Raw genomic sequence first — 9,661 nt, 5'->3', positions numbered from 1 at the left:
ATCTAATTGTCACCATCTTATATATCCGCCGCTATAGATGTATCATTTTGCCACAAATATTCGCCATTAATACATAGCGGCAAATATATCCGCCGCTAAAAGAAAATTTATATCTATATATATATATCTGATTAGCGGCGGATATACCTGCCGCTATAGATCTGCAATTTATTCAACCTAATTAGCACTTGTTCAATTTTAACACCACATGAAGATTTCAAATAAAATTTAATAAAAGCTAATATATTAATTAAAAACAAAGGTACATTTTAACATGGTTTCCATACATTAATATTATAAAAAAACACAAAATTCTTCTTACATATAACAATAAATCACAAAAAAAAATGTAAAATATTGATGTTCATTATCTTCAACAATGTCTTCTATCACTCTTGTATTCGTTCAACCTGAAAAAACAAGGAAAGCAAATATAAATTAAAGTTAGATTGTGTATGATATGCATCAAATTATATATTAAATTGAAATAGACAATACCAAAACAAGATATTTTACAAACATCCAAGATTCATATGTTTAAAAAACAGTTAAAGATATGAAGAGAACATATGCAAATATGCAAATGTATGGGCTCCACCAATACAAAATCCTAAACAGCACAGATATGTAAGCCCTACCAACACATAGAATTTATACAAAACGGATATGTGCCCCCACCAATACACAAATCCAATAGAAAATAGATATTTGGGACCCGCCAACACATAGAACATGTACAAGAGATAGATGTGAGCTCCATTGGCACATAAACATGATTGTTTTCAATTGACTTAACATTCTTAATCATCAACACACAAAACTTGTGAAAAAACATAGAAGTTGATCAAATGGAATCATTTGAGTCTCTCTCTCTCTCTCTCTCTCTCTCTCTCTCTCCCTCCCTAAACATATTGATTGCTCTGAAACTATATATATGAGATAAGAAGGAATGCTTTTAGTAAGTGTTAATGGATGTGTGCTTCTATAACTTGCATTTGAAGCAGGTGTACATCGATGCATTTGGTATAGCATCCTTTAGAGGTCTATGAGAAATGCATGCTAAATCTCCCATTAAGGGGAAAATGTAGAAAGGAAGAAATGTTAATAAAAAAACACAACTATTTCCTCACATATAGGTTGAGTAGGGTTTGTGAAAGATGAATTAATAGCATGGGGAGGAAAACTAATCAACAGATCACCAAATTTATATAAAGAAATCAACTCAGTTTACATACTGCCTAAAAGATACTCCGGTGCTACATACCCAAAGTACCAGAAAGCTTAATGTTCTTGTTTTGGGCCCCAAAAGTTGCAGCAAGACCAAAATCAAAGAGCTGAATCAAGACAAATTTGTAGAACATATTTAGAGTATTTCATAATGAGAGACTATAATGTAAAGCAACACAATAGACTGATGATAAAGATCCACCATAAGAGATCAACTTATCTCAGTGATAAAATTAAATTGTTATATTTTTAATACTGATAAAAAAACATAGAAAAGTCTCACTAGTTGCTTGATTTTTACCTTTGCATTGAAATTGGAATCCAGAAGAATATTTGATGACTTTAGATCCCTATGGATCACTGGAGGATTGCAGTGTTCGTGTAGATATTCTAAACCTCTGCATCACAGTATTACACCATTCAAGTCAAGACCAGATAGGAAAGCATGGATCGAAGAAATTATAGAAAGCCAGAAACAAAATGCTTAAAGAAGATAAACAACCGGCATTCTGACCGGTTTAATGTTTCAAACAACTTAATACAGTTGACCCAAGATGTCAGATATGAAAGGTAGCACCTCCACTGGCACAGATATCCTTGCTTTGCACAAGGAATGGGATGAAGCTTTGTGCCCAATCTGCATGGACCATCCACATGATGTTGTTCTCCTTCCATGCAGTTCACATGGCAAGGGTTGTAGGTCTTATATCTGTGACACAAATTATAGGCACTTAAATTGCTTAGATTGTTATAAAAAGATGAGAATTGAACATAGGAACAGCCCTTCACAACCCAGATCATCTTTTATTGAAAACCCAGATAATTTAATACCTGAATACCTGATCAGTGGTCCTTGCATGGTAATACATCCGAACATAACTTGGGAGATCTGAGAATGACAAATGGCTTTGAATCAATCCCCAATCTACAGATTTCTTCCACCCTATTGCATAGGACACATTCTACTGAATCAATCCCCATTCCTCTATTTAACAAGTTGTCCTTAGTGAGGATCTTGCTTAAGTAGGCAGACCAAGCAAAGATACCTTTGAAGGTAGCTTATAACACTACTCAACATTCAGCAACAATATTAACCTCCTGTCTTCTTTCTGTCATCACTCCTTCCAAATCCCCTAATCCCAAGTAAATGGCGAAACACAAAAATGAACATGCTTAACAATACCTACCCCCTGTCCAAAAACCCTGAAAAACCTCACATAAGAGTGAAACTTAAGAACATGGCAACTAGCAAATGCCAATAAAAATATATCTTGCAATTTTTATCTAAGAGGTATTAATAACAAAAGCATTGATAACTCAAAATGTCATCCTCCAATAAAGTGATACAAAAGTCCAAAAAGTTCTTTAACTTATAAAAAATTCCTTCCTTTACAAAATCAAAAAACAAAAAGTTATAAACAAAAACCATCAGAATAAAAGAGCTTAATAAAACTGCATTTTGCATTAATGATTCAATGGATTTTTAGATATCAATGCACGGTAATCAAGCTAACATGTATTTTCTTTTAACTATATCAGCTTTAAATTTCAAGAGAACTTCTCCTCATATAAGACAAAAAGAAGCTATACTAACTTTAGCCCTAACTACATATAATATAAAGAGAAGAAGGTATGAAATAACATAATAATGCAACAGTAGAGCTCCAAGACCAGAAAGTAAGTACCAGATGTCAAAGGCAAAGAAAAGAATTCTTCATTCAGACCATAGAGAAAGTGGCAGAGATCAAAAGGAAATGAATAAATTTTTGCAACTATAGAAAAGAATGTGGTCTCCTTTATACAGAAGGGTGAAAGAAGCAGAAAATCAAGTAAGCAGAGAAGAAACCTATGTATTACTAATACTTCCCTCCAACATGGTAAACTTTACCCTGAGGTTACCATAGAGACTACAATCTGCCCAGTTCTCCACTGAATTCCACATTTCAAACAGAACCTCTTTTACTAAAATCAATAAGAGAAGCCAACAGAAACTAGAGAAGATTACATTAACAAAAATTCACTTCATCTCTTCAATGGAAAATAAGAAAAAAAAAACGAAAAATGGAAAAAAAAAAAGAAAAAGCAACATCTTGCTGAACTTGGAAAACCTCATTCTCAGTTAGTCACCATGTAAATGAGTTCAAGAGATGTCCAATGCCACAATTATTTTACTTGGTTTACTTTTTTCATTACAACTAAGTTTTGATAGTCATTGAGGAATTAGATAGATAGTTGTTGATTATTGTTGGAAGTTGTTGCCTAATTGGTAGACGGTTTTGCAGATCTTAAGTTGCTATTTTGAAACCCAGAAAATACTCATGAAGATTTCTACCTAAAATCTGAACCGACAGGAAGAATCTGAACTTGATCAAGTTAGGGTTAAAGAGGTGGATTGAAGCTGGCGCTTGGGGCTCTATAGGAGATATTGAATCTAGTATAGGATGCAGTAGCCATTGGTAGTGTATCACAGAAGTGATTATTTCCTCAAATGATTCGTTCATACATTTTGAACTATAGAGATGCATAAAATATATATTATTTGCATTAACCAACTAAATAACCATTGATAATTGATGCATATGCCTCATGTTACCTTGCAGCCTCTGACAAATACATCATTCACCAAATGTGGAAAATCAAATCAATTCAGGTGGTTCCCCATTGTCAGTTAAGATGGATTGCATGCATGATAATACAAACGCGTGTGGTATAAGATGCATTTGTAAGGGGATGCACTAGAATGGTTCAGGCCCAAGCAGTCAAGCATAGAATGATATACAAAGACAGAAAAATTACCTTGAAAATAGGGATGCATCAGAGTGATTAAGTACATGTTTTTCCTGAAAAACTCCCTCATCTTGATGCTTCACATGTTCTAAAGAAAGCTCCTGCAAAGGAAAGGGACCAGAAGTACATGTGCTACTCCTTGCATCAAAATATTTTGCAGGTTGACATAAAACAACCTTTCCATGATCATTATTTCCCAAGACTGGAGAAGGAGAAATACATTGTTTAGAAGTTTCCACCCCAATGATGTTAATTATCTCTCTTGGAGGTTCATTTGTTCCCTTAGTTTGATCAAGAGATTCAAGATTGTTGGATGCACCCTCTTTATTTCTCATGGAGGTTGACCGCATTTGTAGGGTGGCTTGTTACAAGCTAAAGGATCTAGAAGAGCTAGGGGCAGCCAAGGACATGGGTTGAGGTAGTGAGATATGATTTAAGGGTCCATACCTAAACAATGTACGTGGCACTGAACAGACAAAATGACAAGATAAGATTCATATAGCCTACCCCAATAGAGTTGGGACAAGGATTAATTGTGTTTAGTTGACTTGACTTGACTTGGTTTGTTCTTAATCAATTATAACTAGGATGCATGCATATTGCAGACCCAAACCCTATATAATAGGATTAGTATGTTTTAGTTCTGTTGGGTCCACCAGACCTATTGACATCCCTAGGATTCAAGAAGTCATTTCCAATTGGATTACTGAAGGTGGGAGAGAGAGAGAGAGAGAGAGAGAGAGAGAGAGAGAGAGAGGATAGGGGACAATATCCATATTTAAAGAAAAATGGGTTTGTTCTGTGTAAAATTTGGACTGTTGGTAGTTCAGGTAAGAAGCAAGCATGGGTTTGCGGTTTTCTGAAATATCTGAGCATGTATGGGACTGGTATTGCTTATGCAATTACTACATGGACCAGTATGAGGTACTTTCAAATCTAAAGTTCATGTTCCATGATGGTGACTTCCTAGCAAGATAATCAACTCTCCTTGCAGTAATTTGCAAAATTGCACCATCAGCAAGCATGTGTTGCAGCACTCTTGCAATATTCTTGGTATCATCAATCCCAAGATGGTGGCTTCCTAGCAATGGAATCCCAAGTTCCTTCATCATGGTCATCATTCCTGGGGCCTGGCATCCATTAAAAAAGTGGAGACATCAACCACAGAATACCTATAGGTTGTAGATATTAAAGATCCAAAGGTCCTGTTACTGGGAATTAGGCCATTATTTCAAATTCCTTGCAGCCATTTACTGGAAAAAGATTCAAAACAAACAAGTGCAGAAAGTAAATTTTGTCAATGAATGCTTACCCTCCTCTGGTAAAAATTGAGATAGATGTCCTTTAAATTGATCCACTCCATAAAATACGGTGGCAATCTTGTACTTAACACTTTGCATTGCCGAGGGATCTTTGTCTTCAAATCCCATTACCTCTAATATACACAACAGAAAGATTAAATCAGCAAAACAATGTCTAGTTAGTGTTGCCACACAATGATATCATTCAACTAAATTTGAATGACAACCTTACTATAAGTAGCATTACAGCATTAATGCTTTTCCAATTTCTCTATCAAAATTAAACAGGCAATTCCTATATATTTAATATTCTAGAGTAGATTTTTCTTTCTCTGACATACTGTATTCCTTTTACTTCCTACCCTTTCTACTTGAAAATGTTTTTTTAAGTGTTATTATCAGAAAATGGACATCTGGGGGAATGCTTCAGTAATACAACAAGCTAAGAACAAATTCTAGGTTTAGAAAAAATAAAATAAAAAAGGAGCATCACCATCTAGATACTTTGGTATTAATATTTCCTAGCATTGAATTGTATAATGATTATAACAATTTATAAATTTAGGAACCACCTAATGTTCCATTCAAACCAGAATTTGCATACAACAGGATTCAAGCCACGATGAGATGATGGCAACACATTCTCCCTTAGGCAATTCACAACATTATTAGACACATTCACATGGAATTACCAACACTTGTAAAATATTTGCCAAAGATGTTCAAGACATTTAAACACAAAAGTTCATATAAGAACAGAACATATATATATTTATACATGCTGATCAACCAACCAAGTTACAAATGCAGCACGGTGAAGAGGTCCTCCCAGTTCCTTTTACCACAAGCGATGATGGGCAATCCAACTTTCAAATTGATGAATAACTTCTTTAAGTGGAATTGTTGTATCATGCCAGACACTGCATATATTACATTTCCAACATCACCATACCAGTACATATGCAAAAGATAAACACAAGATAAATAATTCCCGAATCCCTATGCCATATCTTAATCCAAAAATAGAGTTGAAGTTTCTAGAGAGCGGAGAATTTGTTTCTTATAGTGTACAATTGGAGTTTCAATGCAGATAGCATAAGAGAATGCTGAGGTGTCTTTGAAATGACTGCTGAAATCACTTTTAAGAGACCATTAGTAGGGATGAGAGTGTGCTCGAAAATGGTTCCTTGGATGGTCTAGTTTCTTACAGAAGAATAGGGGACGAGCCAAAAAAGAAAAAAAAAAATGAGAGAGAGAGAGATAATGAGAGGAAGAAGATGAAAACGAGAGAAAGAGAGAGAGATCCGTGACTTACCTCACCCCAAAGTTACTCTCAGCTACCGAAGAAAGGAAATGCGAGAGATGAGGGAGAGAGGGTTGAAAACCTAGAATCAGCAAAGAAAAAGTTTGAGGGGTTTTGCTAGTGCGGTTTAAGGGAAGACGAAGGAATGGGGTTTCGTCTGTGCGGGAGAGAAATTTTAGCTTTTTTTTTGGATGTATAAGGGCAGCTCCACCGGCAAAAATGCATCCGCCACTATACGAAACCGCACTTATGGCAGCGGCCCTCACTACTCACCGCTTAAAAACGAGTATATAGTGGCATTTTTCCTAGTGTCACTGAGAGATCCGCCGCTATATATTGATTTTTAGTGTTATGATCAAATTGAAAGCAAGGTTCGAGCTGTCTCGAGAAATTACCCAAAGCTTAATATTTGTAGATGTTGAGCTCCATATAGCAAGGAGTAACTACATGCACTACAATTTATAATTTTCAGTATAAAGACAAATATGCATCATCTCCTCAAGGTTCATGAGCTATGCACAGGTCTTCTTCAACGGTTAAGTCAAACAATCATTCAACATAGAAATCGGTAGTGTCGAGGACATCGACACTGTACGAATGCAAAGTTGCAAGAGGTTCGGATGGTGTGGCATGGGCTTGACTGACTAAAGCCAAACTCGAATCCCACATGCATCATAATTCATAAATTTCAATCCATTATTTTGGAATAAAGGCTAACATGCAACGTCTCCTTTAGGCTTATGAGTTATATGAAAGTCTTCCTAAATGACCAAGTCAAACAATCATTCAACATGAAAATCAACATCGGCACTGTACGGAGCTCCATTACCTCATCCTTGAGAGGGCATTTGTAGACACATAAATTTTTAAGCCAAATAAGTGGGTTTAATTTACATGGTAGTCTTCACAAGTTAATATGGGCCTCCATGGGCTCAAGGCCCAAGTCTACATAAATATGACTTAGTGGTCCAAGGATCTAAGTGTACTAAGTCCAATATGGCCCATGTCCTATTATAATAGGGTGGTCCCATTGGCAATACTATTAACTCCTACATAATGGTTCATGTATAGGAGTTAATCTTAATCTAACACCCCACTTACATGGTACTGGTTAGAAAAGTTGGTTGAGACGGCAATCTCAATCCTAGGCTTATAGCCTTACATAGGAAGAAAGATGATCCCTTTTTACACACATTGCAAGAAGCTATCACACACCAAGACTTAAGGATTGCAAACAACGACAAGCTCTTACAAACTCCAACAACTTCAACATCAAAATAGAAGAAAAAAGGGAAAAACTTCTTAGTTCTCTACAATACACTTGGATTCAAGCTGTCTAAAGAAGATCAAGCCACTATAAAATAGCCCTTCATAGTCGATCAAGCGCGAAGCCCGGAGTAAAGAAATCTACATCAACTCTTTAAAAGCACCAAATTCAAGGAAATTTATATCAACACTTTAAGAAGTACAGGAAACACACTAACAACCTCTGTCTTCATTAAATTCGAAAGAAAGTTCAAGTCCCTTGTATTTTCTTAATTATAAATTCATTTTTGTAATTTGTCTTCATATTTTGTGTTAATCAAAATACACGAAATTTGTGTTGACAACGATATTGAAGACAAAATTACAATATTACTACTATGAAGAGAAACTTTCACTAGGTTTAATGAAAAACTATAATGATACTTCGGTGACGTTTGATAAATCTAAAAAGTTAAAAAGATATTATGTTTCTAAAATCTGAAAAAAAAACATAGATGTTTTTATATTTTTAGAGGCTCTGAATAGATAAGGTTGTTTGTGTTTGATTAATTCTTTAACATCTATAATTGTTTTATTTTACTATTTTTGGTAATTTTATTTCAGTTAGCACTATTTTATAAAATATTTAATAATTAATATGAATAAAATTTATAAAAAATTAAAAATAATTTATTAAATCAAAATAATATTAGAAAATATGAATAAAATCCATAAAGCAATAAAAATATTTAATAATTAACAAAATAATACTTCTTACACTCACCCTCATCGTCGATCATTGCTAGTTATGCATTCACTAGTTGAAATGCAAATAAAAACCCTAACAATAGAAAAAAAAATAAAACTCAAGTAGTGCAGCTAATCGAGATAATAAAAAACAAATAGAGTTTGTGAGATTTGAGACAAAGAAAACAAGGTTTAAGATAAAATTATGAGATCAATAACAAACTTAAAATGAAGCTTTGTTACTAGTGATGTGGAAAGTCTTTTCTCATTCGAGAAGAATATGCCAAATAAGCATGTCTTTTCAAAAATACTTTAAAGGTATTTTAACTTTAGAAGTGACAAGCCAATGTCTCTCCATTTTATATTTGAAAAATGGTTTCAAATCATATATTCAGATGCAAACCCAAATGTGTTTGATGTTCAAAAAGCAAATTTTTCAAATGTCTGACATCTAAAAAGTGTTATCAAACAGATCCTTAGACTTATAAAGATATAAAATAATAATTTATTATTAAAATTTCAATTATTAGGCCATAAAAAAAAACTTATTGAAATATAATTTTCACTTATAGAACATCTAGTTTTAGTAGTGGAAGAGAAAATTTTCAATCTTTAATGGTAAAAATCAGTTGCCACTTTATCATCAAGCTCATTTATTAAACTTACTTTTATTTGCAAGCTAATTTTTCTAATGTAATTGATTCTCTAAACTCAGAGGACTAAAGATTAAATGTTGTATCTTATAACTTATACATTATATTTTATATCTTATAAATAAGGTTAAAAATATATTATGTGTCATATCTTACATCTTATAAGTAATATTCAAAGGTATTAATACATATCGTACGATATGTATCAATTTTTTATATCACTAATAATTTAAAGAGTTAAAATTTAAAATTTTTATAAGTTTTAAATAATAATAATAATAATTATATCAGATCTATTATAACTTAAAAAAACAAATAAAAGTATAAAAAAATAGATGTAAATTGAATAATATGAAAAACTTTCATGTTATACATAATAATTTGTTAATTTGTTTATA

At 33.4% G+C, this 9,661-nt stretch overlaps 1 protein-coding gene across 9 annotated transcripts; it reads right to left on the bottom strand.

Annotated features, from left to right (window-relative positions):
* Window positions 1-222: 222 nt before the first annotated feature.
* On the bottom strand, window positions 223-7,033 carry LOC104594132 (putative serine/threonine-protein kinase). 9 transcript variants are annotated; one of them, XM_019197173.2, is made up of 9 exons: window positions 6,631-7,033; window positions 6,110-6,235; window positions 5,327-5,449; window positions 2,274-5,144; window positions 2,067-2,170; window positions 1,742-1,936; window positions 1,529-1,625; window positions 1,265-1,334; window positions 223-410 (listed from the first exon to the last, which is right to left on the bottom strand). In XM_019197173.2, the coding sequence occupies exons 5-9, from the start codon at window positions 2,102-2,104 to the stop codon at window positions 406-408; spliced, it is 405 nt and encodes a 134-aa protein (XP_019052718.1). In that variant the 5' UTR covers window positions 2,105-2,170; window positions 2,274-5,144; window positions 5,327-5,449; window positions 6,110-6,235; window positions 6,631-7,033; the 3' UTR covers window positions 223-405. The 9 variants fall into 9 exon arrangements, with proteins under 9 accessions (XP_019052718.1, XP_019052717.1, XP_088759819.1 ...); XM_019197172.2 differs by having other exon boundaries at window positions 2,059-2,170; window positions 6,631-7,032; XM_088903693.1 differs by having other exon boundaries at window positions 2,059-2,116; window positions 4,024-5,144; window positions 6,094-6,235; window positions 6,631-7,027.
* Window positions 7,034-9,661: the final 2,628 nt, after the last annotated feature.

Source organism: Nelumbo nucifera, chromosome 1, assembly GCF_055504915.1.
Source record: "Nelumbo nucifera cultivar China Antique chromosome 1, China Antique-T2T, whole genome shotgun sequence".
Classification (NCBI taxonomy): Eukaryota; Viridiplantae; Streptophyta; class Magnoliopsida; order Proteales; family Nelumbonaceae; genus Nelumbo; species Nelumbo nucifera.
This window is presented reverse-complemented; position numbering and strand designations above follow the sequence as displayed.